Consider the following 27,816-nt stretch of genomic DNA (forward strand, 5'->3'; position numbering starts at 1 on the left):
GCAGGGGGTCGGACTCAATGATCTGCTCAGGTCCCTTCCGACCCTAGAAACTATGAAACTACGATGAGAATGGAGTTAAAGGAGGGGACCCTCCCTTTTTTTTTTTTTAACAATGTAGGACTGGCAGAGGCTTCTTGGCCATCAAGTCCAGTCACCTGCATTCACAGGCAACTATTTGTCTGAAAGGATTCACAAGACTGCCAGCTGTAAGCCCTGTAACACAACAAATCTAAGCCTTGACTTCTCTCAGAGCCAGAGGGTGCGTCTACACATTCATTGATGCGTCAAATTCCTGTGTATGAAGGTTAGTACCTGTACTACCAGGTACTAAATGAGCAGTAACTGATGCTACTGTGTAGTAGCACTGGCACACACCTTTTAAGTGATGCTAACGTGCAGTAGACTAATACTACTGTGCATTAGCATATTAGCACGGCTTTTGCCGTGACATTCTAATTAATGCACAGTAGAATTAGTCTACTGCACATTTAGTGTCTTGTGTAGACGCACCAAGAGAGTACTAGAGGGAGGTCTGCCTGTGTCCAAAAACCTCGATAAAGAGGCTCTTTCATATTAACCGATCTATTATCAATCAAAAGGAACAACAGCAATCCTTGCAGAAATCTCTCCTTCTCAAGTATGGTTCTTAATGTACCCTGGAGACACGGCCTGAACGGAACTATGTTGATTAGCTTCTGCTTAATCCATGTTGTAGATACGTGACTACAAACAGCACCATCATTATTTATTGTAGGTGCAATTCCTGCCATTTTGTTAAAGCACACAGTAGGTCTCTATCAATAGAACAAATATATATATAGTATCTTATCACATTAGAGAGCCCAGCTCCTTCAAAAAGCAGCATTTAGTCCTCCCAAAAGAGATGGTATTGTATGGTAGCCCGATCCAAGCCCAAAAATGGACTGTGGCTGCATACTGACATTGGACATGCTTCCTCAAACTTCCCAGGGGCTTATAACTAGACTTGCAAACAAAGGACAGCAAGCATGAACTGAAAGAGTCCTACACACAGTGCCAAGCCTCTTCCCAAACAGCTGATGTGCGAGATCTGAATTCGGTATAACAGAATGCCTTGGCATCAAAAAAAAAAAAAAAAGAAAAGAAAAAAGAAAGAGATACGATCATAATAAGACTTAAAGAGCTTCTGTAGTATCTGCCTAATTTCAGACTGCGTCACATATGCTAATTAAGCTTAATGCCATTCCTGGGAAAGCAGTATTCATCCCACTGTAGAGATGGAGAAACTAAGGGACACGGCAGTTAATCAAATTGTTCAGGCTTATGCAGAATTGGGTTTGAAGCCAGAATTCCTGTAAAACCACTTCCTGTGCCCTGACCTTGACACTGTATTTATTCCCTTCTGCTCCTTGCTAACCTATCCCCAGCATGCTACGAAACCCCACATTTGATGGAGCAAATTGCAGCTGTTGCCTGTGGTTAACCCTTAGTATGGACATGAAGTAGGTGAGAGGTCCAGGCACGGTTAGGTGGGTTAGAGGAAACAGGAAAGCGCAGTACCAAACTCCTGCTTAGTGGTGGCTGGCGGAGCACTCTCCGTAGTGGTTGTAGTGCTGGCGATGGTGGTGGTTGTGGCAGCTGTGGTTGTAGTGGTGGTTGCAGTGGTGGTGGTAGTAGTTGTGGCGAGGGTGGTGGTGGTTGTAGGGCTGGTTAGATCGACTGTAGTTGGAGGCAACCAGGTTGCAGCTGGGAGAGGCAAATGTAAACACTGTGTTTTTAGAAGAGGTTATATCCTTAGCTGTCCTGCTTTGGCATTCCCGAAGGCTAAACACACGCATAGGGGAGAGGAAGCAGAGCAGCACGACAGAGAGAGAGGCAAGAGTGGGAAGAGACGGAACAAACAAGCACCTGAAATGAGAGACCCAAGCTTAGCTTTCATTTTCCTTCCCCGGAGTACAGTCCCAGTGCCAGTCATGCATTTCAGCTCCCGCCTGGGCAGGCGTGGGGGGTGCCTGGCATCTCCCGGGTAAAGGGGCGAGCCAACAATCCCGTAGGCGAGCAAGAACAAAACGCATGGCAAGCGGCAGGAAGTGGGCGAGCTCAGCCCCAAAGAAATAGCTCCAAATGTGCTTTCACTCTGGGCTCATTGTCTGGCTTATCCCCTTTCTTGTGGGGCTGAACAGCTTGCCTTTCTTTATGTGTGCTTTGCCCAACCGCCCCACCTCTGCCCACTGTGGATTTGAAGAGCAACAACTGGCATGAAAAATCAGAGTGAGTGCCCATGTTCTGCTGGGAGATAAGTCTGCTCCCCCCATTATAACCAGGATGTCTGAGTGGGGAATTTAGCTCTGAGAAGCCGAATCTTTCTCAAATAAGAAATGGGATTTGACTCTTTTTAGAATATAATAATCCAATTTGTCACGGACTAAGTAAACCCAAATTAAATTAGCTTAGTCCACCCTGTGCTACACGTGCAGCATATTTCTGAGCTCCTGGCATTCTGCTGGCAGACACGTTAATTGTTTCCTTCCTAGTGCATCTTCCTACAGATGCTGTGGTCTGCAGGTGCTTGAGAGGCACTTGCATTAAGAGGAGATGCAGCTTTTGGTTTTTGCTTGAGCAGTGATGGCTGCAGCTTTGGCTTTGCAATCACTGCTTCCCACAGCTTGTCATTTCTATTAATTATTTAATAAGCCCATCTTTCCTCCGAAATCCCCCTGATGCCATATTTCGAGAGAGGAAAAAGGGGAGAGATGGGTATATAATGGACACACACTAAAGAAGGATGCATGCTCCCCTCCCCCAGCACTTCAGTGGCTGTAAAGGATCTGAAAGGGACTGAGCTGATGGTGCCTTTGCACAGGAGGGGAGCAGCGGATTTGTGTGTGCTTGACACCACGGGCTGCCCTACGATAGTTAAGACATCTCATTGCCTTTTTGGCTTTGTTTCTAGATGTATGCTTGGGTCAGGACTCTAATCCTCAAAGAGTATGAACGGGAAGAGGAACAGTGCCTTTAGCAAGTTAGGTGACTGTCAAGGGTTCTTGTTAATAAGAATCGCTGGGTGAAATTCTTTGGCCTGTTTTATGTGGGAAGTCTGACTAGATGATCACAAAGATACCTTCTGGCCTTAAAAACTATTAGGTTTTGGATGTGAGGGTTATTTTGCTATAGGGGAGAAATGTATCTGTGTACTCCGTCGGCTGGAACGCAAGAGGGGCTGTGTGAAATATTTCCACCGTTACTTGAGGACTGAAACATCTTAGGACAATTGCCGGTGGCGAAATATGCAGCTAAAACTAAGCTACACGTTAGAAAAAAAAAAAGAACAAAAGGCTCACTCTGTGCTCCCTATATTGAAGTACCCCAGGCTTTCAGAGAGTTGTGCCTTGCTTCCATGTGTGATTTGGGGACATGCAATAAGTCTTCCGCTAGAAGCATGCACTGGTAGACTCCCCACTGCAAATGTGACCTTTAGCCAAATGAAAATAACTATGGGAAAGGAGCTTAGAAAGACAGCCCCACATACAACCCGATGTCTCCACTGGTTCTGCACCAACCTAAGCCACTATCCTACCACATCGCTTCACACACACAGAGCTCCACTGACTGCAGAGGCACTCTACGACTGAGGCTTCATTTGATTTCTGAGAGACGGGCATCTTTGCACACAACTCTCCTGCATTAACAGAGTCTCTCGCTGCTCAGGATCAGTGTCCCACAGGTTCATTTGGGGGAGGGGGTTGCGTGCACATAATATACACGTTGCTGCTTTGAAAATATCTAGAACCCAAGAGCCCCCCACGCCACAGTATTAACGGTCCAATGACTGAAGTAACAGAAGTTGAAGGTGGAAGAGAGCAGTTAAATCGCTCAGTCCATCTACCGACCCTGCACAGTATGTAGCTAAAAAAAGAGGCATTGAAAATCCCAGTAACCTGCACAAACTGGAAAGGAAAACAAAACCCAGCACAGTTCACAGTGTGCTCACAATGCAGCGCACGTATCCTCTTTGACAACACTCACGACCGGTACAAACACAGGAGTACAGCAGCCAGCATCATGCAAAGCCCCAGCCATTCAAATAAAGCCGTCAGCACCTCCCCTCCTTCTGCCCGGTGTCAAAGGTTTGATCGATTGGCGTGAAGCAGCAAGAATTGCCAAACAACATGCGAGAGAATCTAGAGAAAGCGCAGGGTGACCCGGAGCTCCTGCCACAGCATTTGCGGTCTTGCTCTTTTTTGTTCAGTTCATCCACCACGATGCACGTGTCTCGTAGAGGAGAGCTTTGCTCTCTGCAGTCCTCGCTGTTACCCACGGATCAGATCCGGGGGCGTGTATCTGTGCCTTGTGGCCATAAGTTACAAAAGCCGTACTGGGACAGCCCTGATTCCTGACATTTTTCTGCAAGTGAAGATGAGTGTGGCTAATGGCATCGTTACCTCAATTAACTCTAAGGCTGCAACCTCTTGTTGCAATTTGTAATGCACGCAATAAAAATACCTAGAAAAGAAACCGGTATTGGCTAATGAACTCTCTCAACTTCCCTGAGAGGCACTGATTTCTCCACCAGTAAAACGGGGCTTAACGAGGCATGAGGCAGTAACACAGGAGTCGGGGATCAAGCTGGGACTGGAACTCAGCAGCCCTAGGCTCCTGGTCCCAGTTTGGTACCAAGGGTGGCCATCACAGAGGACGGTCCGGTTGTCCTCTACTGATACGAAACCGAATGCCTCGATGTCCTCTATTTTTCTCCTGAAGACTAATTCTACTGTGCAGTAATTAGCATGTCACGGCAGCAGCCGTGCTAATATGCTAATTTCTCTTGAAGAAAAAAACAGGGGACATCAAGGCGTCCGGTTTCGTATCAGTAGAGGACAACCGGACTGTCCTCTATGATGGCCACCCTATTGGTACCACCTGGCTGTATCACCTGCTACAGCCTCCAAGGTCTCAGTGTCCTTCGTCAGCATGGTCGCTGGGGGGCCGAGAAGGCCCCCTTGTTCCAGTGTGATGTGCTGGCCATGCTGAGAAATGGTTTTGCACTGTCTTTTGCCCTGCTTGGTGCCTATGTATTGAAATCCTTATTGAGCTGACACCATCTCTTTAATAACACTGTGAACGGAGCCCCTCAACTCTGACAGTGACAGTGTGAAGCGTTTGCCCCAAATGCTGTAGCCGCGTGATATGCTCCCTTGGAAACAATACCTCGGGGCAGGGCCGTCACCTTGCATCAGGCTAATGTGGCTTAACCACTGAAAGAGTCCGTGTGACACTGGGGGGGGTGTGTGCATTTGCAGCACTTGTAAAAACGAATCCTCTGAAAGACCAGAAACGGGTACAGCCAGGAGCCTTTGATCTTGGCGCCCTGTGGTTTGAAGGGACCCCAATCAGAGCGGTGGGAGAGGCAGACTCCTGGCAGGAGCCCCCATGCTGCAGCTCTAGGAAGATCAAGAGTGGGGGGAAGACACGAATCCATCTGGACGGGCTGGCAAGGAGAGCACATCCCCCAGGGTAGAGGGAACTCCCACAGGTCAGGTGGATGCAGCCCTAATCTGCTCCCCAGGTGGAAGGCAATTCAAAGCTAAAGCCTCATTTGGGTTTGAATAGAAAATATGCGCGAAAGAAAAGCTCAGCTGGTCCATTTGGGATGGGAGGCAAGGGGTTGTTCTCTGCTCTTTGAAATCCTGCCCTTAATGAGAACCGACTTCAGACTGGAGAAGGATCAAGGAGGCCTTTGACAGAAGATGAGAGCTTCTCTGAATATCAGGAGCAGGAAAGGCAAACTGTCAGGGGGGAGGTCAGAGTCTGAAATGAGTCCTGCAGGCAAAGGGTGGGGGAGGAGGCAGGAGAAGCTGTGATTCCCAACTCGGGATCCTCTACAGTGCCTGTCAGGTGCTCGAGGATCTCAAAGCACATTAGGCCCTTCACATATCCTGACTTGCTGGGCACTGCATGATTGCAGCCAATTTACAGATAGGTACAGGGGGTGAAGGGGACCCACGGCGTGGGCTTCTCAGAAGGCTTCGCGCGCTCACGTCACGTGGGCATGTTGCAGAACTCTGCTCAGACGCTGGAGCTGGCACAAAAGGCTGGAGCTCTGCTATTTTTAGCTTTCTACACTTCCAGTTTGCAGGTTCAGCAAGGACTTCCGCTACCCAAACAGTGTCGAGCAGAGCCTCTGATAGTGCAGAAGCTCCTTGGGTACCACATGCCCCGTGCTCCATTTGTTGTTAACAGGAGCTGCAAATGCTCCACCCTTCTGCACATCAGGGGTCCCTGTTGAAAATGCTGCTTTAAGCTGCTTGAAGGCCTGAAGAACCTCCTGCGCTCACCTGCCACAGCTCTGCCTCACCTGAATCCACCCAGGGGATCAGAAAGAGAACTAAGCAGTGCCCACACCCATTCCCTTGTGCTGTCCCTAATGCATAGGAGTCATTCTCGCACAAAAGCTCGCCTCTCCGGCAGGTCTGATGCTCTTCAGAGGTCGAGTTGGGAGCATGTGCTAGAGATGAGCTCTGATCCAAGGAGGCCCTGACCTTTGTGACCTGGCTGCCCTTCTCCTTGCTCATGCTTTGCCACTTTTCTCTGCGGATATTGTAGGCGCTGTCAGATGATGGAGTCCAAAGGGCCAAAGTGCATGGGGCGTTTGAGTAAGATGGATTGAAAATGCAGCAGACATGCTGGCTTCAGGGGCTAATAGGCTAATTAATCCACAAGTAAATTAGAGACCCTGCACGTAATGACTTCTTCACGGCACAGTGGCTCCACTCATGCTCTCTACTGTAACCTGGGTACATTAAAGCACCGACCACTGTCTGCGCCCATGAACAGTGAAAAGCATCAGCAGGCTTGTGGAAAGGAGTCCACGCCTCAGCAATGAACCTATGTGAGGAGAGTTTTTCATTAGGCAGATGGGCTATCATTTGCATTACAAATCGCGGTAGGAGTAAGTGGGTTTTATTGATAAGGCTCCCCCTTCTTTGCTTCCTTTTGTACTTCACTGCTAAGCTAGAAGGATTCAAGGCTACTTCCAAATCCCCGGTGAATTCCAGTCATTGAGAAGTCGGGTGCGCAATTCTACATGTGCTATGGAATATGACAGGAAACAATAAGTCCCCATACTGGTCTTTAATTATTTAGGGGAGCTTTTAAAGTGCTGTTAGGCTGTAATAATGACTTCCCCCCCGGGTGTGTCTCTACAGCATAAGCAGGCTTGGAAAGATTTGATTAATCCCTTATAAATGTTGACGGATAGCCAAATATTTCCAAGAGATTTTTCTCCCCCTGATTATCTTAGCAACTGAAGGAAATGTGATTTGTATATAATATAAATCATAGTAATTTGAAAATCTAATGACTACAATCAAGTGATGGTCTTTAATAGGAGTTTGCCAGATTGAATGGACTGCAGAAGAAAAGGACCATTAGTTTTCCACAAGCAGTACATTTCAGTTGTCAGGTTCTGGTAGGAACAATGGACTCCTCCTCCTCTCCTTCCCCTTTTATGGAAGGAAACAAGGAAAAACCAACAGATATTGGTATCTGGTGCTGAAAACTTAACCCTTCCTAGCCTACTCACAAAGCTTCCAGGTCTAATACACCTGCACAACCTGCAGACTCCGTCATAAAGACCATCCAAGTTTGCCATTGCTGTTGGTGGTACAAGATCCAGCTCTTTTCTCAGCTATCAACCGTTTCCCTTTTCATTACACAAATGCAAGTCTTTGGGTTTTCCAAGAAACGCCTTCCCAAATCACTACCTCGTTCCCCCAACTCTAGTTTAAGAAATGAAAAGGCGGGATTTCCTTCACTGGCAGTTCTCAATGGCCAAGTACAGACAGTCTAGCAATTCAGTCTTTGCAGGCTAGTTTAAGTTGCAGAGATGGAACTGATTTGCAAGTGAATAGATATTCACTTCTGATCCAGGAAGTGCAGGCATATGCCTTCAGTGGCTCAAGCCAGAAGCAGGGAGGGCGGGTGCTAGAGCTGGGCTCCCAGCCTGCCAGCTCCAAGAATTTTCCCCACCTTCCTGCTCGAGCAGACAGGGCATGATCAAGACCCAGCCCAAAGCTAGCTGGAGGGTCTGCCTGGGATGGGGAGGGCAGTGCCTGCCAGGCTGAGGAGGGAGTGGGCAGGGAAAAAGGTAGTGGCACTGAATTCATAAAAGCTTGAACAGGAACAATCCTTTCCCCGAAGCAAGCATGTATTGAACAGAAGGGAACAACCCTTCTGAGTCTTGCTGGCTGTGATCCTGGACTACAAATCCCAGAGGCCCCTGGAAGCAGGAAGAGGAAGTGATGAGCAACCCTACAGAGTCGTGCAGCTGTGACTCTGGACTGCAAATCCCAGAGACCTTAGGGGCAGCAGGAAGAGGAAGTGAACTCACAGCTTATTTCTGGGGGACACTGATTTAAGCTGAACCAGGAAGGGGTGGGTGGGTATTTGGCTGAGATGGGTTAGGAGTAGCATACAGTGCATTGGGAGGAGGAATTCAAAAGCCTTCTAACCTTGTGTTTTAAAAACTGACTCAATTAAGTGTTAGGCAGGCAGTGTTCTTTGGGTGAATGTGATACCTTTTATTAGACCAACTAAATCGTCAGAAACATTGTTCTTTGTAAGCTTTGGGGTACAAACACCCTTCTTCAGGCACAGGAAGAATCTACAGCACTATCAGTGAAGTGTTTGCATTTGGCTTTGATTTCCTCTAGCTGGGCCAGCTTCTTCTACTTGTACAACAGGCAGTTTTGAGTGTGGGTTTGTTTCACCCCACCCCGAAACAGGACCGTGGTGGAATGAAAATAGCCTGAGGCAAACAGTTTGCCAAAGTGAAATGTGTCTTAACTGGTGCACCTATGGGGCAAGCAAAATCTAGGTCACTGAGCAGAGACAAATCTTTAGAGAAGGGTCAAACAATTATACCAGAAACCTGGGCTTGTTAGGAAGACAAACAGCCTTCCTGGCCAAGTGCAATTTAGATCAGGTGACTCCAAGCAATCTACTCCTTGCTATTATGCAGTGATTTTTCATGCACTGCGGCACAACAAGGCATTAACTAAATTAGCACAAGGGGAAGGATTTCTAGTGTCAGCCCTGTGTCTTGCTACCAGTTACACTAGGCTAAAGGACAAGCATGACTCTTAAAACCAATATCTCACACAGTTGTAGGAAGAAGCAAATTCTGTTTGCCATCAGAAAGCTGGGAATGGGGTCCACAAGGTATCAAGCCTTAAGGTCACATGATCCAGTTACTAATGTGGTGTTTCCTTCAATTCAAGCATAGTTTTAGTGACCACTTGCTGGTCATGTTGGTAGAAAACAAAAACTAATGCCATCCCTTTGTTCCCTGACAACTCATAACAACACAGCCCTTGACTGGCAAGGGACGCATCTAACTTGAGCAGTTTGGGACATATCTCCTATAGGAATGATGGTGAGGAACATGATGTGATTTTAAGGTTCAACAGGAACCACCAGATGTAGAAAATCATTGTGGAAACTGATCCTGACCTAGAGAGAAATGGTAGATTCCTATGGATTTAGTTAGGGTGAACTGAGTTTTCCTTTACCAAGAGAAGCCACACATAAACTAAAAACATGCCTGCACCTTTGCAGCTCGTTGAGCCTCAAAGCAGACTAGTCTGTTACCCTGTAATTTAGGAAGTGAAAACACAGTGAAGGAAAAGGAAGGACGGTACATGAGGGGAGGGGGGAAAAAACAGCAAAATAATGTTGCTTTGAACAAATGCTGCTGCAATAAAAGAAGAGAGGAGGAGCATCTGTAAAAAAGCAAAACCTGGAAGGCACCATTTTGTGACTGAAAATGGGTCCTGTGTTTGCAGTTATCACATCGGCAAAACATCCAGTGAAACTCAGTTTCTTCACAAAGAAAACCAGCTGTCCCTACCCAGTCCTCTGTGCTTGCTCCTGCAAGGTAAAGCATAACCCCTTACTGATTCCTTGCCAAAACGGCTGCTGTTGTCCCAGACAAATAGCTCTTCAATGGCAGGGCACTTAGGGTGCTCTTTCTGGCAGACTGTGATCTCTGGCACTGCTAATCTCAATCCCTCAAACCTGATTACTGGTCTGCAACAGCAATATCTAGTCAAAATGCTCTGCCCTGAGTAGGCCATCTCTCTGTAACAGCAGTGCCTGGAGTTCAGCTTTAGTTTTAAAAAGAGGGAAAAGCCCCTTCCTCATAGAAGGAAAGGTGTAGGAAGATATGCTCTGACGCTTGCTGGGTAATTAGGGACCAGAGTTTCTTTAACAGCAGGCAGATCCCCTTGCAGAAGGACCTAGATTCTCTGTACCTCAGTGTTGTTACGGAAATCCCCAAAGCCAGCGATAGCTTAACATGCAGACATGCGTAACTGCTGCACAAACATTGCGTTTAACCCTTTCAATGGGCACCTGGGAATGAAAGGATACCTGATACTGTACACCTGATGGCTCTAGGAATAATATAGTGTGTTGTGTACATCAAAGCGTTGCACTCGGAATTTGCTCACCTGAAGCTAACATTTAAGCAACACAGAGCTGTATTTCCAGAAGGGAGTACTAGCTACTTAAGATCCACAGGCAGTTTCAAGGTGTAATGTTGTTCCTAATGGAAGGTGCTACACAGTAAGGAAATGTGCCCCTTATTACATGGGCATGTGTCCATATACTACTAAGTGATGCTCGCTGACCCATGCTTTTGTGTGTGGCGTACGGTTATGATGGGAAGAGTGAGGCCCAGGAAGGCAAAGCTGTTCTGTGCTCAGCTGGGATTAGACGTGCGAGATCCTAGCAGCCTGCTGCTTAATTTTCCCATTGAAGGGGTTAACGCACTGCATGCATAAGTGCCAGCACACCCGAGAGACAGCCCTGGACTGTGCATTGCCCCATGCCTGTTACCTCCTCCAGCTGGTACGGTACCTGGGGTTGGAGTGGCTTCAGAGAATGCAGCGCCAAGTATAGGGAGGGGAATACGAGAAGAGCATAGAAGAAAGGGGAAGAGAAAACAAAGGAACATATAAAACACACAGCACATGAACAAGAGACAAGGATCAGTCACACAGTCGCGACAGTTTTGAGAGAGAGAAAACACATTAGCAGCAAGTCAGCAGTTACCCTTTTGGGAATAACCATAGCTATTTACACAGGCCAAAGAGAGGAGGAATCGGAGATTAATCTGCGTTCCCAGTCAGATGCGCCAACCCAGCAGCCAAGAGATGCTAGTGGGCTCAAGTATGCAAAGCGCTTAAAAGCTTGCTTCCATCTCATTCAAGGACACATTTTGACATCCCATGTTCAATCTTGGCATAACAGTGATGTCAATTCACCTGCGATGCATGCTAGGCTGAGGGTGAGCTTGACTTGTCTCTCATTTTGCCCTCTGGGTTGAACATAGTCTAACGGGGCTAGAAGCAACATCTGGATGCATTTATTTCTGTTGATGATGCAGTCGGGGATCTGTCCTGAAGACGAGATTTAAACCTTTGCTTTGGTTTTCTGAACCTTCTTCTCTTGGGCTCCAGGGTCCCCAGTGTTACTTGCAGAAAATGAATCGCAGTGATTCAGAGCTGCTGAGTAACGTTCTGCTTACTGGGATCTTACACCTACGAATAGCAGATTTCTTGCCAACCTAGTGTTGTGTTAGATGCACCCTGTCTCTCATGTAATGGGCCTGCATTAATGAAGAAGACAAGCAAGATGTTGCTGTTTCCACTCGGTTTTCTTAAATTGATGGATAAAGCCTTTTCCATCAACAGGGCATCCTTTGACATCTTGGCGCCTAAGATCAATGAATGCCACTGTCCTTTATTCCCAATGTGTAGGGAAAGAAGGAAAGGGACACAAGTACTGGACAACCCCAGTTCTTTTCAGGCTGCCATTCACAGTAGTATCTCAGTTAGTAATCTCTTGCAGTGCATCTCAGATAAGCACGATGCAGTAGCCATTAACACTAACTGTTACTACTGACCGCTTCAGCTCCTTCAGGAAACTATTTGTCTGAACAGACTGGGCAAAGCTAATTAGCAAGTTCACATAGCACTAGCCAACCACTAAAGTCTAGTCCTGCTCCTCTGTGCAACATATTTAGCAAAGCCCCTTTTACACAGATGCACAAGGTCAATATTTGCCTATAGCTAGTTCTTTTCAGAGTACGCGGGAATGCAGATCCCGCTGCATGGGAACTGTGGACAAATGCTGAAGTTTTTAATTGGCTAAGTCTGCATAATAATTCTGGAGCCTGCCTAAGACACATGGGAAACATTTCATTTTCATTTTTCCCTTCAACAGGATGTTTTTTCCCATCAACCGCTATTAAGGCTGAGGGGTGGGGGAGAGGAGCAAAAACCCACTGAGTAAAGTCAGAGCCCCAGATGAATTGTAGGTCTTTTAGCAAATGCTATCGAATGGAAAGAGCCATCTTTGTCTCTCCTGTTCTCTCTTCCCTAAGGGCTGCTGAACTTTCACTTAGTTTGATGAATGTCTCACAATGGGCATTTTATCCTATTATGAATATGTGAGTTGTGGCTTTTTCCTTTGGTGGGTCATCTGTTGATTACAGGGGTGACGGGAAAGTGGCACCACGCATCCCCCAGTCCGCCTTTCCAATGGCTCTCGGCACTTTGCGGGCTGGGGGCTGCAGCTGTCGTATAACTCTCCTTCCACCAATAAAAGTTATTTAAGCTTGCCTGGCAATATATGGGCAGTGTTGTATAAAATGAAGAGCCAAGGGGAAGCCAGCTACTGCGGTGCAGTGATGTGAACGGTGTGAAGACCTACCAATGTCAAGTCAGCGTATGCATGTGCTCAGACCCAGTGGTTTGCTGGCCAGCTGTGAGCCTAGTCCAATTTGGGTTAGAACAGCCCTCCACCGGGAAATAAGAGGACTCTATTAGAGCACAACCAGTAACTACAGTTGTGTCAAACCACCAGGATGCAGCAGACTGGTGCTTGGCCATCGTGTCTGAATATTGTTGGGGCTGATGTGGATCAAGCTGTTGCAGGGACTAGGACTCGGAAGAAGCACAGGGTGTCCGCTGGATACGCTTGCTCATCACGGGTCTTAGGGGGACGCTGGCTCAAATGGGGCAGCCCCAGAGAGGGCCTCTTTGCTTGAATAGTGGGAAAGAGCAGTAATAATGCCAAAACAAAAGGCTGCCAAACACATGGTAAAAGAATAGGGGCTTCTGTTCTGTCCTGTCCTGACCTCCACCCCATTCAACTCTGCTCAGCAATGTAAAGGTGCAGAACTGGGTGATTAGAGTGCCATGCTGCTGTATCCACATCTCTACCCTCCCTTTCAACCGCTCCCCACTCCCAAAGAACTCTGGCTTTATCAGTGTCAGGGATGCACTTTTAAAGGCACAACTACCCTCATTCAGTGCAGGATGCATCAGCCTTTTAGGAAGCTCAGATTTCCTGACATGTGGTAGCTAAGAGTTGGCTAAATTGCTAGGGGTGGGGAGAAAACCACCAAGGATGTGCGGGTTGAAGTAAAGTGAAATGGGCTTCCTGGCCAACGGCCCCGGAAGATGGCAGGGCAGGTTGGCAACCGATCTTAGAGCTCCAACTCATTCAGCTTCTCTGCGGCCAGAACCCAGCCCCGAGCCCTACAGTTGTGAGCTATTTACGCAAGAGAGATGGGAGTTTTAGCAGCCTGAGACTACAGGTCATTATGCACATTTTGCATATTGACATAGGCCCAGAAATGCATTTTCTAGCTGCAAGGGAGGCAGGAAGATATTGCGGAGGAGCCCTCCGGCTTGGACAAACAGTGTTTAAACCAGGTCCCTCTGGTGGCTGTCTTCCAGGAAACAGGGACAACTCTGCTCAGGTCCTCTGCGGATCAGCAGCATGGTTCAGTCAGAAGCCAGTCCCTTTAGGGGTTGAGCTCATTACACCTAACCCCTCCCCCCCCCCAAAAACTTCCATCCTGGCATTTCTGTAACCATCAGACAGTAACGCTGTTCCCACTGCATTGTCTCCCTTCTCATATCCTCAACAAGATCACTTGACACCAGCTGGGTCAAAGCATCCCTCCTTGCTGAGGTGTCCTAGCAAAGCTGTCATTCGTTACAGGTTTGCTTTTAAAAATCAATCAGAAGTTTCTCAGTGCAGTCTTCAGCCTACAGGACTGTAGCGCAGTAAACGTGCACGGTCTGCTGCTTATGAATTGCAGAGCTGGCAGGACTGCAGGGAGTTCCCTACCAGTCTTGCAACCTGACGTAGGTAAATCCTCAATTAATGCTAAGCGTGCTCTTGCTAGCTCCCTCTCACCCGCGGTCTCTCAAGCATATCAAACACAGTAGCGCTGCCCAAAGATGGTTTTAGTTTGCAACAGAACTCAAATGACCAGAGCCTACACTGCATATCCCTATGGTAAAAGCCGTAAGAAACTACAGCTGGAGAGGGTCATAGGAACTTAAGATGGAAAAGACCTGTTACCTCTCCAAATGGAACGTATCAGCTATTCAAGTGACACTGTGAAGGGCAGGGGGAGGCCAGCAGGGTGATTTAGAGTCCCCTCCGAGTCGTACAGAAAAGTTTTCTCTCTTTAAAAGTGCGCAGAGGAACCCTCATGGTTTGGGCATGAGAGAACCACTAACTGCTTGAGGGCAGGAAGAAACTTCCCTTAAAAGGACGCTGATTATACTATTGCCTGTAGACGTTTCTTCCGCTTTCCTCTGGTATATCTGGCGTTGGCCGTTGCTGAAAACAGGATACTGGATCAAATGGATCGTTATTCTGATACGGTCTGGAAGTTGCTACCGTAACCTCACTAAGTACCTATATGGTCCTGATCTTTGTTTTATTCACAGACTTGTCAATCGTGAATGGATTGTATCTGCACAGCATCCTGTGAGAGAGGCAGTGCTATCTGAGCTGAGGCAGGGAAGAGATGCAAGAGGTCTACTCAAACCATTACTGGCTAGAAACTTGCTTACCTTGGGCAATTTGGCTGCGTTTTTATCACAGCGAGTCAGTTAACCTCACTTCCTTAGTAAAACCAGATTATATTTTCAGTGCTTCTTGTCTGTTATATCCACTGGGAACACGTATCCCACCCCCAAAGCTACAGCAACATGGTATTGCACCTACCTTCGTTCAGCAGGGCTGGCGATTCCTTCATCAGGACTGCTCCATCTCCCACCTGGGTCCTGGCACGCAGGAAGAATCTGTAGCGTGAGATGGGGTCTGTCCTTTGGAGCGTGAACCTTGTTTGATTGGGGGAGAAGTTCTCTCCCACTGTCTTGCCCACTTTGGATCCATTAACTGGGGAGAAAGGCAGGCTTTGTCGGCTTCAGCTTTGCTTCATAAAGAGCCTGTGTTACATATTCCAGACCCTCTTGTCCTGGGACAGTAGCTGAAAACAGCTGAGGGGCTAGTATGCCTCGACTGCATGGAATGAAACTTGCCTAAGGGGTTCAACAACAACCAGCGGCTTATGGAGGGGTAGGGTTTCTAATACAGCCCGGACAACCGCATTCACTATCGGTAAAATTCGCACCCCTGCAGAGGTCCAGACAAGGCTCAGGCATCATACGCCTGCCCTGCTTTTAAACTCTTAGACTAACACTTGGCCCTGTGCACAGGAGTGACTTCTACCCAGCATTTGGGGACAGGCAAGGGCAGCTTATCCTGTGGGAGCAGGTTCCCGTTAAGGTAGGCTGTGACGGAGCCTGCTGTACAGACACTATTGTACTCAGACTACTTGAAATTCCACATTTTAATCTTGGCTTAAACCTTATATTTCCCTGCATAGCCACGTCCAGAAAAACGCTGACCTCCCACAAGTGGAGTGGCAAGTGTTTTACCTTGTGATAGGAGCCTGATGCCTTAAAGAATCACCCTTGGGCCATTTGATGTTTGCATATCTCCTTAAACAGCTTGTTAGGGAAGCTCTGTCTTAGGCAAGCAGGTTATTCAACACCAAAGAGGGAATCTTGAAATCATCAAGGAGTCATTAAGCTAAGAAGAAACAGGTGTGGAACGTACAGGCTTGGTATCTAAGGTTGTATCCAGTGAGGATGCCATTGGGATGCTCAGGGTGGTCCCATTCCAAAGTGATGGTTTCCATGTTAGGCTGTCCGATTCTTAAGTACCGTGGGATGCTGGGCACTTAGGAGGAGGATGGGAGCCGGGAGGTGAGGAGGAAAAGGAAAAAAACAAAACAAAACAAAACACACAAAGGTAACATACCTTACCATACTGTACACGCGGCAGGCTGGCTGACATCATAAAGACACACAAAGCTCAGATGCTGATAGAACAAGAATCTGCATTAGAAACCATGCGCCAGTCCCAGGGGTCTCCTAAGCACATGAGAAGGGCGCTTAAAATGGAGCAATTCTGCATGCTAGTTCAATACTGAAGCAAGAATCATGCCTGCACATTCAGCCACCGAGACACCTGTACTGCAGTCTGGGAGTGCCTTGCTGACAGAAGAGCAAGAGCATTGCGACACGAACGTGACAATGATGACCACGTTGCCCTCTTCAGTGACTAGCCCTATCACCATCATCATTAGCTACAGGAGATCGCTTGCAGCCCGTGTGGTTGAGGCTTGTGTTTGCAGATGATAAACTGAGGCTCTAGACACAGATCAGTACTGTGTATGTACGGTCAGCCCCATGGGAGCCTTGGCTGCAGTGCGTGCTCTATTCCATCAGCCCAGCATGCCTCCATCCCTGAGGACTGTTTCCTTTCATACAGAGAAGAAGATCAAGGGCTCTCTCCAAAACTCACATCCCTGATCCACTTCAAAGAAAACACACTGCACTGGTCAGGAAGACATGCTATCTGTGTCACTGGAATCGTCAGCAGAGCGGGTGAGGCCTGTTTTACGGTCTTACAGACCCACATTATGAAGCCATGCAGCAGGCATGGCTTTAAACTACCACAGGCTGCCCTGGGATTTGCAGTTTTAACTTCTCCTCCTCCAACCCCGCAAAAGCCAGGGTGTCCTCACTGCTCCCAATAATCCATGGAAACAAAGTCCCATACACCGAGATCTAAAGCCAGTGCAGACCTAGAGATACAATCCACCTTTAACACAGGACAGAATATGACCAAGCTTGGCAGGGGGATAGGAAGATCACCCAGCTGGCTGAGAAGATCGCATTGGCTAGTATGCACATTTATGCAGCAAAACGCAGTGTAGTTCTTGAAATGCATCAGCTGTTCAGCTCCTATCTGCACAATGGGGACTTGGCCCAACATTTTTGGGCTGCATGCCCTCACCTAAACACTACATATGTAGCGACTACCTATAGACAACTGCTTTGCAAGTCCCTTTTAGTATATAGTTCTTTGAAATACTAGGAAGAGGGGTTTGACTCTTTAAATACCAAGACTGTTATTCAAATTCTGCCTGCAGTAGATGGCGTTGTCTCGTTTTATGCTACATTTGGCTCCCAATGATCAGGACAGAGTCTGGTTTTCAGAAGGGAAGGATTCGGTCCTGCCTGGTTACCACCGTGATTGATGGCAAATCAAAACAACTGATACCTTATCCAGCTGACAGGATAGTCAGACATCTCCAATACATCAAACTGAATATGCATAAATAGCACGACTTTTTGCCCCTCCCGTACCACTGAATGGCTCCATGCTCTGTTTCTGTTGTCACAATGCTTGAAAAGTCCCTCCTAGAGATCAGGACCTTACAGGCACAGCACAACTAGCACACAGTCATTGCCCTGAAGTGTGTACAAGCTATGTAATTTCCTGCTCTGCCAGCTGGGAATGTTATGCTGTGAACCAAATTCTGCCCTCAGTAACTAGGGTCAAGTATTTGACCAGTTAAATAAAGTTGGGTCAACTGACCGGTCAAACATCGGTCAAAAATTGTAAAAAAAATTGCCAATAGGTCCAAATAATACACCGCAAAAGCACAAATTTTCAATTAAGAAATAAGTCAAGAAGCAATAAAAAAAATCATATTTCTAAAAGGAAACAACTGCAAAAAATGTAGTGTTTTTCTAAAATTGCTGTAATTTTTCTCCGGTCAAAAAATACGCAGTTAATTGACCGGCTTGCCGACCCTACTTGTAACCACAGTGTTCTAACAGGGGACAGAGCTTGGATTAGCCTCTTGCTGATAAAGTAGTTTGTTTTTTTGGCCTTGAAGCTTACGGCATCTCTCAAGCATCCATTTGCACCCATTGAAGTAGAACAGAAACTAAAACAATTCTCTGGCAAGCAATATGCGACGAGAGTGTCCTGTGACATGGTTCGGTATGAAAGGAGTTGTAGAACCAGTGGTAGCTGGGAGGATCTGTGTAAAATGAGGCTAAATGGGGAAGGAAGTATAATAAATAGTGAAGAGTCTGCATTCAGCAGTGCCTCATTCAAGTTAAACCGTTGTGGAAGTTTTCCGTGAGAGACGACTCCAGGATTTGGCCCCGCTGGCTCCTTTCCCCCTTTCAGAACACGCTGAATTCAGTCTAGTCAACTGCAACACCTAAACGATGATAACATAATTAAAGCCCCAAGCTATTGTTTTTTCTTAAAGGAAAAAACCAGGGAGAGATTCAAGTTTGTACTAAGAGGAGGGGTGTGAGGGGGTGGGGGGCAGAGGAAAAAGCTCGAGGGAAAGGATGGTTACTGAAGAGCCCCTCAGGATTCTCAAATTCATTTAAACCCCCCATAATGCCTCTCACCCCTCCTAGTGCTGCTCACAGCATACGACACCATGACAGTAAACACTACAAGGAGATTCGTTGCCAGTTACTGCGAGGAGCAGGTCCAATGCAAGGCTATTGATCTGTCTATAAATAGGAGCAACACTGAAATCCAGAGTTCACTCCTGACATTTGTCTGAACCTCAGCAAGTTTATAACAAGAATTCGATGCTCTCACCTTAAAAGCCCAGTGGGACTATGAAAGTTGTATTCATTCCCAGTAATAATGCTCTTTACCCAGGAACACAGATATCATTATCCCCTTTTTAAAAATAGGGATCTGAGCTCAGAACAGCGACAGGGACCTGTCCAAACTCACGCAGTCCAGGGTACCGCACACAGCCTTCTCGGGACGGAGGGAAGGGTTGCGATTTCCCTTGCTCAGACTGAGCTGTGTCTGGTTTGTCAGGAGACTCCTTTAGGATTTTGCAATTACATAGGACGGTGCCAGGGGCTATCCCCAGGTGGGCCTGGTCCTGCAAACAGCTCATGGGAGTAGCCTCATTCACTTCAACAGGCTCCACCCCTGCAAGGAAAGCTTTGCAAAACTGGCCCCTGCACATGGTGGCACAACAGCCTGCGGGAATACAGATATCCAGGAGGCAGCTTGTGCATGGTTTACGCTGCTTCAAGGAGTTTCCTTGTGATAGTATTTGAGAAAGCCACTGCTGCAGAGGGGATTTCAGTCCCCTGCAGCATGCCTAGCATAGCAACTCCATTAAGCAGCCACCTTCGTAGCATACAGGTACCTCTGACATTATGGACGACAGTAACATGGAAACATGGCAGAGGCGCATAGAGTTACAGCGTTGAGGCTTTTGATTACATCTGTCCTGCCCAAGGGGGGAAGTTCTGCCCAATGGTTTTCAAGGGAAATCCTCAAGCAGGGCAGGATCCTCAATCCTCTAAAGTCCTCTGCCTTTTCTGTGCACCTGGAACCTGCCGGTATGTGCCCAAAGCATATCGCAGCATGTGCCTGCAACCTACCTCCTTCAGGTGTTGTGAACTCCTTGATTTCACTCCGGGGCCCATCTCCTCTCCCATTGACTACAACCATCTCCAGTTTGTAGTTGCTATAAGGAAACAGCTGGGACACTGTACCCCGTGGTCGGTCTCCAAGAAAACTTGTGTACTGCCTTTTTCTGGAGACCCACAGGTTCTTCAGCAAACTACTTTCTCTCCAGTAATAGGCCTTCAAGAAATAGGCATAACAAGTGAAGCTTTTCCCATTCAAAGTGAGAACAGTTTTCATTAACGCCGCATAGAGAGCTCTGCAAGAGCACTTGTCATCTGCAGAACTCACAGCACAGTTCAACAATTAACAAAGCTTAACGGCCTCCTTGTGAGGTGGGTCAGTGTTGTTAATGTCCCATTTCATAGACGAATGGCTGAGGCACAGAGGGGCTCAGTGACCTGCCAAAAGTCAGGGAGCGAGTCGGATGCAGAGCTCAGGCTAGAACCCAGGAGTCCAGGCCCCAGCTCTCGACACCAGACAATGCTTCCTCTTTAGTTGCATTAGTAGTTTAGCTAAAAGTAAAACAGCACAATGTGTCCTGGCACAGCTTAAAGTTTGAACTTGGAATGATGTGGATTCAAAGTCGCCCCCAAAACCATTCATTTAGTCCAGAAAAAACAGCAAGTGAGCGTGATGTATGGGAGTGGGCTCATGCCAAAGAAGGCTGAATCCAAGGGATTTTCCATGACTGCTCGATTTTGGGATTTGAAAATCCTGAGTGCGTACAGAACCGTGCCATTGTGCACTTTCGTTCACTTTTCAAAGGCCATTCTTAGCAGATTGTGGCTAAGCCCAAACTTTGAACGGGTTCTTCAAGCTGTACACATAAGAACAGGCATTTTGCCTCAGCAATGCATATACTTGATAAGGAACAGTAGTTGCAAGGAGCAAACGGGATCCATCTCTCCATCTTTAGCTTTCAGTTAGTACGGTCGAGTTGTTTTAAGTCTTGACTGGACTGCATTTATTAAAACGTGGTACGGACATTAGGGATGACAGAAAAACAGCTTGTGTGTACTGGAGGGCTTTTTCTCCACCACTTCCTATGGAGGGCTCTGTATTAACCATTCCAGAGACAGGAGTGGACTAGTTACTCAGTGAGAGCAGCTTCCACCGTACCTTAGAGTTCGGCTGTATGCACTGAAGGTTCATTCTGCTTGCATGGTCCTTTCTCTCCCTGTACCCGTAGACAGCTGACAAAGGCTGTGGTGATATGGGCACGCTCTCACTGAGGAATGGGTACATCAGCCCGCTAGCCAGTATGGATACCATGTGTTAGGCCCGAGTGTTTGGACATTTTGGGCCAAGCTCTACTTCTTTTGAAATCATTGGGAGTTTTTCCATTGATTGTCAGCAGAAGGAGAATCCAGCCCTTCCTCACCCTGACAGATGAGAGATGTTGCTAGATTTTGTGGGGCAGGCATGTCTTCAATGCTCAAACACAGGTGCCATCCAGAACAGATGGGCACAAATATAGGTTTGCCTACATCACGGCAGCAGCCAAAGTTGTCTGGTCCTATTTACTGTTTTATGTCATCCCAGTCGCTTACCGGCCAAGTTACCAGGTCACCACCGCTGAGCGAGGTTAGTTACATTAGTAGTGGGCAGCAAAATGATTTGGCTTTGCTCACTCTGTATTCCTTGAGTTGTCCCTGGATGGTGTCCGGGTACACTTTCGTCCACTGGAGACTTACTGCAGTGCTGTTCAGGACTCTTAGCCTAATATCAGTGGGGGCAGCCTTGGGATCTACGCATTCAGGGATAAAGCAGAGTGTATATATTAGGAACAGAAAGATTTCTTTGGAAGTCGGATGGCAGCTCTTCCCTCTGAGGTTTGCCTGCTAGAAACTCCAACAACATGGGTTTTGGAGCTTTTGTTTTTCATCTCCACCATCCTCTCGAGTTAGTATTGGGCACACGTGAGGCCCTGCTGCCATCGTGTGGCACTAGGGAGGAATTCTACCTATGTCCTAGAGGGCTGAGTTTTTTCATGAGAGCAAAATCTCGCCTTTCTCTCTACTTAGTCAACCTTGTGATGTTCCCATCCCAATCTTGAGATGTTTCCGCAGCTAATGTAACACACAGCAGGAACGGGTGAAGTCTAGCACACTTGGCTGAAATCGCTTTGAATGGATTGTTCCGCTAAAAACACATTTTCGCCTCACTACCCTGCGAATATACCCAAATCCCAGTCTTGGAAACAGAGTCCAGAAAGGAGTATCATTTGCCTCCCTATAGTCTTTTGCCTGAAGATCTTTCCATTCACAGCTCCCCATGAGTATGGCTGGGCAGTATATCAAAGCTACAGGTGGTGAAAAATAGACGCGCAGAAGTAAAACGAATTTTAGTTACCAAAAAGGTCAAACAGCAGAGTGAGCAACGTCTGCTCTAGCCCAGGGTAGATGACCTTTTCTAGCTGTGGACCACAATGACCCACACCAGGTCAGTGATAGATGGGTGGGCTCTAGGACCCGACTTGCTCCCGGTCATCACTGCACCAGCATGGAGAGAGCGCCCACAACTGAAAGCCTCCCACAACCGCTGAACGCTGTCAAAGCCCCACATCCCTGGGCTGGATCAGTGGCCAGGTCCTGCCTGTGGGCCACAGGCTGCTGCCCCTTGCTCTAGCCCTTTGACAATGTAGCCATTAGCTCAGTTTGAAAAATGGTTTCCCTGAGGTGCCAGCATCTCTGTGCGCTGGCTTGCCACCCGGCACAGGGAATTTAACAAGGCTTTCTTTGTGTTTTAACAGAGGCCACCAGACCCTGCTCAACTAGGACAAGACTCGGGCAAAATCATCAGGTAGTGTAAATTGGCAGTGCTCCCTTGAAGCCAGTGGAACATTTCAGAGTCACTCCACCTGAAGATCTGGCTTTAAACATCAGTGTCCCAGGTGACGAGCCAAAAAACAGCAGCGCTGAGTCAATGGAACAGCAGAACTGATCCAATGACGACTTCCCAATGGTTCCCTATGCTGCACTGATGCATATGCGGTTCAACTGGGTCCATCCTCCAGTGAGATTATCTACAAGGAGCTTTTGTAAAAGCAGCAGGGACAAGGGATTAGATGGGCTGAAAGACTCCAGTTTGCATGGAGATATTGCTTTGGTTGAAGCACAGCCTAGCAAACCAGTTAGGCTTGGAGGTTGGCTGATCTAAACTGCTTGCCCCGGGCTGCTCAAGAATCGACCGAACCAACTAAGGTAATCTATAGGACAGTGCTGCAAATGAGGAGGAGTTCTTTAGACCATTCTCTGCTTACGCCATGGCTGAATGTCAGCTAGTGTTTCAGATCCTCAGCTAGCATGCACTGGAACCCCAGTGAAGTCAAGAAAGCTGTGCTGGTTTATACTAGCCATGACTCTGACCCAGCATCTCTAAGTGATTGTCCTCTTGACCACATCTAATCTGATGTGCTCCAGCTTTTCTAGACAGGAAAGCTCTACACCTATGAGACTCCTTTGCAAAGATGTTTGCCAGTCTTCACAATCTCTTCTCCAGAGGGGAACACGTTACACTCTCTCGCACACTAGTGGCATTGCCATGTTACCACTCCTGATCCATTTAACATCAGAACTTCCTACAGGCCTCCACAAATCAGGCACCTCTGGCAACAGTTATTCTAGGCACTGAAAACTATGATCAAAGGCAGCAGAACCAGCCTATGCTTTCTTATTCTATAACCTAAATTTACAGGACAGTAACTTGGGCAAGGTCTGTAATCTGTATTCCTTCCCTCCACCCTTTGGTATGTACTGAATGCGTTTAACTGTCTGCTTGATATCAAAGACTGGCTTGTTATCTTTGAAACTAGGAAGTGCAACTGCTCTGAACAGATGGTACGATTTATTTCTGTGGGAATTAATAAACAAGTACTACTTAGCTCTGCCGGAAAGCTTATTTAAAATTGCAGTACCCATTGGATAATTTCAGGAGACACCCCTGGCAAAGATTCCCAAAAGTGACTAATGGTTTTCAGGTACCTCACTAAAAAGACCTGAAAGAAGCCAGATTTTCAGAAAGGGCTGAGCCTTTTGAAAGGACCTTTTGAAAACCTCTGCTTTCAAGTTATTGGTGGCAGAACGCTTCTAATAAATTATGGACAGATGTAGGACTCACTGGGTGATATCCTATGGCACGATTTACATAGGAGTTCAAAGTAAATGATCATAATAATGCATTCCGGCTTAAATCAGCGAATAATAGTACACATTATATTTATGATACAAGCTTTAAGCAGCCTGCAGTTCTCTCTCCTGGTTCTAATATTTTTTTTAAAGAATGGCAAACAGCATTTTTTTTCTTGTTGCAGAAACTGCCCCCCCAAACCAACCAATTCACAGAGAAAAACACTTCACAGAAACCAACCAATTCACAGAGAAAAACACTTTGCAGCTCTCCAGTGTGCTGTAAATGGAGACATCACAGGAAATACACCAGCATGAAGCACAACCCTCCCTCTTAGAAGCCAGTCCAACAAAGCAAGAATCAAGATTTAGTTGACCAAGAGCTGATCAAAACATTTGGCACGAGACTTTTGTAATGTGAGTTTACACGGTCACAAAGCTTTTGAGAAGTGCTCGTTTCAGCACCGGGGACAGCAGCACGCTGTTAAAGGCCAGTGGGATTTTTTTGCTCTACAGGAAGTTTAATGCCGTCACGTTCAGCTAGAGGAAAGGAAATGGAAAAATCTGTGAACAACCTTCCCTAAAACTTCCAAGGCAAGCAGGAGTTTGTAGAGCCTTTCTAAGGGTGTGCCATGATACCTGCAGGGGCTGGCTTGCTTGTACTGGACCAACTTGGATAGTTGGGAGAGAGGAGACAAGCTTTCAGACATCCTCAGATCTGGGAAAGAGGCAGTCACTATCCAAGCTAATTCCAAATTAGAATAACTCCTTGTGTGTGTTAATTAATGTGCCCATTTGAAATGGAAGGAGGTGGGATTACCGCTTGTGGAGCAAAGAGAAGTTCAACAGAGGGAAGGCCAGAAGTTAATTGTAATGAATCTTAAAATCAAGCTGTTAAGTTCATGGTGTTTGGTGTCACAAAGACAGTAAGTTCAGAGAGTTTTGTGACAAGTGTGCTACATCTGCTGCACAGATGTTCCTGCCCTTAGCACTTTTTAAGGGAGTTGATTTCGAGCGGTGGACAGTTGGTTTCACTCAGGTTTCATAAGGGCATTTGGTGTGCTAAATGAGGTATTCGCATATGTAGGGTCCACGGACTCTGATTTCCCTGTTGTGGCACGTGTTCACAATGGTGGTAGTGGAGATGTGTTGGCAGGCTGTGTATTTTTGTTTAGGCAGGGTTCTGATTGCATCTGGTTGTGTGTCCTTGCCCTCAAAGCAAACCTACACAATATCTTCAGAGGACAGGCCTGGAGATGAGTTTATAAGGCTTAACTGGATGCCCAAACCATGGATTTAATAAGGCATAAAACCAATGTGTTATTTACAACTTACCTCTCACCTTCTGCTAACTTCTTTTAGTGCAACAGGTGGTAACTACTCATCTCCCTTTCAAGTGGTCATACACATTCAGGAGATTAGGTTTAACTGTACTTAATTTGTACTTAAGTTTGAGCTGTGACTAAATCATTCCCAAACCTGATAAAGGAGGCTGGAAGTCCAGAAATTTGCTCCCCTTCCTTTCCCAGCTATACACTTGGGCCCTGTAAAAGGTATTAGCTCATTTCACAAATCTTCTCTTGCATCCCTGGACCATTATGGCTATACAACTACCACTGCAGGAAGATTTAAGTAACAGCCCATAGGGCAGATTTTACATAGCTCTAGCTTTCCACATAACTTCCACCTGTGCTTGGTGCTGCATGGTCACAGGAGGTGCTCAGATACCAGGCAGGGCAGAAAATGGGTAAGAAAACAGGTCTTCAGGCAACACTGATCCCTGGGTATTTGGGCCAGAAATACCCTTCCCAGGGGATGAGCTCTTTCTAGGGCACCATCACACACTGGGGGAACAAAGAATACCAATGACCCTTGACAGATGCCGTGTGTATAGCACTAACTCTGCAACAGCTGAGCTCTACAAAACTGTAGCTCCAAACCCAGCATCCGCTTGGTTGCTATTAGTCTAACCCCTCTGTGCATTAGGTGCCCACAGTCCTTTGAAACCAGGGCCTCTAGCTGTTAGCATGCTGCTCAAGTTACAGTTTAGCAATGTATTAGCCACCAGTCTACCTCTGGTTATTCTCTTCCCTCTCACTGCTGTCTCCTCATCCTAACTTAAAAGACTGGTACTGACCACTCAATTGCATGCAACAGCAAGCTGCCGCTGAATATGAGGGGACAAGGGATGCACAGAAGGCAACAAAAGCACTTAGAAATCAGCTTCAGAAGGAGATGGACCTAAGCAAGGAAAAACTTTCAAGCACTGCACCTATCACACGTGGGGCCCACTGCAGTCAGTGTTCAGACCTGCTCCACAGTTTTTAAAGAATAGCTCAGTGCCATTTATGGGGCTAAATGATGCGAGAGCTGGGCTCCTGAAGCCAAGCCTGTCTCACTTTAACTTAGCTGTAGAAGTGCAGCAAAGATACATTTATATTTGTTCAGATTCAGCAGGACCCAAAGCAGAGCCCTCACCACCTCTTTTGAACAAAAGAAAGAACTTTATGCAATAGCAAGAGGCAACCGCAGAAGCAAAGCGCTGCCCTAGTCAGTGTAACCTGCTAGAGGAGGTGGGGTGGTCACTTCAGCTGTGTGTGGCTATTCTTCCTCATTCAGATCCGTGCTCCTAAGCAGAGCTGTTGCTTAACCCTTTACATTAACAGGAATGCCCATATTTTCTGCTCCAGGAGCTCATCCTGGCAGTGGGAAGTGTGCCATGTACTAGTTCAGCTATGTTGTCTTCAGAGCTTGCAGGTCTCCTCCTCAGGGGTGCTGAGCACCAACAGGTCTCGCTGACTTCAAGACAAACTGCGGGTCCTTAGCCCCAGCACGCCTTACCTCCAGCAGTAGCGGCAGCAGGGAGTTCAGTCCGTGACTCCTGCTCATAAGGTGCACCTGAGCTAAAGTGTATACAGCCTATTGGTCCTGCCCCAATTGCATTGCATTTCACAGAATAAATTATGATTCAGAGGCCCTGGACATTATGGACAAGCAATATCAGCTGTCCTGAGGAAAGCGGGGAGATAAATAAGCAGGCAACTGGCCTGCACTGGTCTCAGGTGGAAGAGCATTCTGCAGACCAGAGATTTTGAAAATGGCCTTCAGCCCAGTGATAGTTTAAATTGTTCCCTAAGGCTGTGGCACAGCCAGACGCTGGGCAGGCAGGCACAGGACCCCAGTCTGGGACTTCCCTCTGACCAGCATAACAAGATAAGCCAACTAATCAACTCTACCGAGCTACTGCTCCTTCAGCCAAGGTGAGCTTTGCAAAGGGCAGATTGCAAGGTCCTAAATCCTCCTCTTGACTTGCATCCAGGACTGACTTTAATTAAGCCTCACAAAGCTATGGCACAAAAGGGTTAAGGTTCACTTTCACAGATAGAAAAACAGGCAGACTCCCATGGAGGGTGAGTGCATGATCTGGGTCACCCAGGGACTTTGCAGCCAGGAAGTTAGGAATGAAGTCCCATCATCAGACCCTCAGTCTCCTCCTCTCTCAGACCTAATATGCCTGAAAATGGATTTCTGTGCCACTCTGAGCACAGCAGAGAAGCTGGCAGGTGAACGGCAGTGCTGCTTTGTGATCTCCACATGAGGAAGGCTCTAGTAACTTCCAGGGTAGAGTTGAGGTTTCCCCCTTCTGGTTAAGGTTTAATATGTCTGGCTAAGAGAATACTCACAATCTTCCCCTGAGTAGCCGATGACGACTTCAGGCTCTGGTGCTCTCCCAAAGTCGTTCTCTGCTTGCACCTTGATGTCGTAGGGCACGTAGATGGGCGTGTTCCAGACGACATACCTCGTGTTTCTCACAGTTGCATTACTCCAACTTTCTCGCGTGTCCCTCCTTCTCCATTTCACAATGTACCTGAGGTTGGGTCCATACATTTGGGTTGCATTCAGTGGCTTAGTGGACAAAAAAGAGTGAGTTATTACGCTTCCTCGGCATGACATCATCATAAAATATGAGCTGACTCTTAATAAATAAATTTTAGCCATGACATCAGTGTCACAGATA

General features: G+C 47.1%; 1 protein-coding gene across 10 annotated transcripts in view; it reads right to left on the reverse strand.

Moving 5' to 3' along the window:
- The window catches only part of NFASC (neurofascin), a 165,773-nt gene that overhangs the window by 26,619 nt on the left and 111,338 nt on the right, over nucleotides 1-27,816 (reverse strand). For 2 of the 10 annotated variants that reach the window (XM_090026556.1, XM_090026555.1), the window contains 7 exons: nucleotides 27,482-27,704; nucleotides 21,303-21,418; nucleotides 19,644-19,848; nucleotides 15,970-16,092; nucleotides 15,073-15,246; nucleotides 10,897-10,911; nucleotides 1,540-1,725 (listed from right to left, as the gene is read on the reverse strand). In XM_090026556.1, the coding sequence (XP_089882682.1) occupies nucleotides 1,540-1,725; nucleotides 10,897-10,911; nucleotides 15,073-15,246; nucleotides 15,970-16,092; nucleotides 19,644-19,848; nucleotides 21,303-21,418; nucleotides 27,482-27,704 (1,042 nt within the window). The remainder of the gene's footprint in view (nucleotides 1-1,539; nucleotides 1,726-10,896; nucleotides 10,912-15,072; nucleotides 15,247-15,969; nucleotides 16,093-19,643; nucleotides 19,849-21,302; nucleotides 21,419-27,481; nucleotides 27,705-27,816) is intronic. The other 8 variants (XM_090026559.1, XM_090026557.1, XM_090026565.1 and 5 more) reach the window with 6 other exon arrangements.

This window comes from Crocodylus siamensis, chromosome 13 (assembly GCF_052110815.1).
Source record: "Crocodylus siamensis isolate JL-2025a chromosome 13, ASM5211081v1, whole genome shotgun sequence".
In the NCBI taxonomy this organism is placed as follows: domain Eukaryota; kingdom Metazoa; phylum Chordata; order Crocodylia; family Crocodylidae; genus Crocodylus; species Crocodylus siamensis.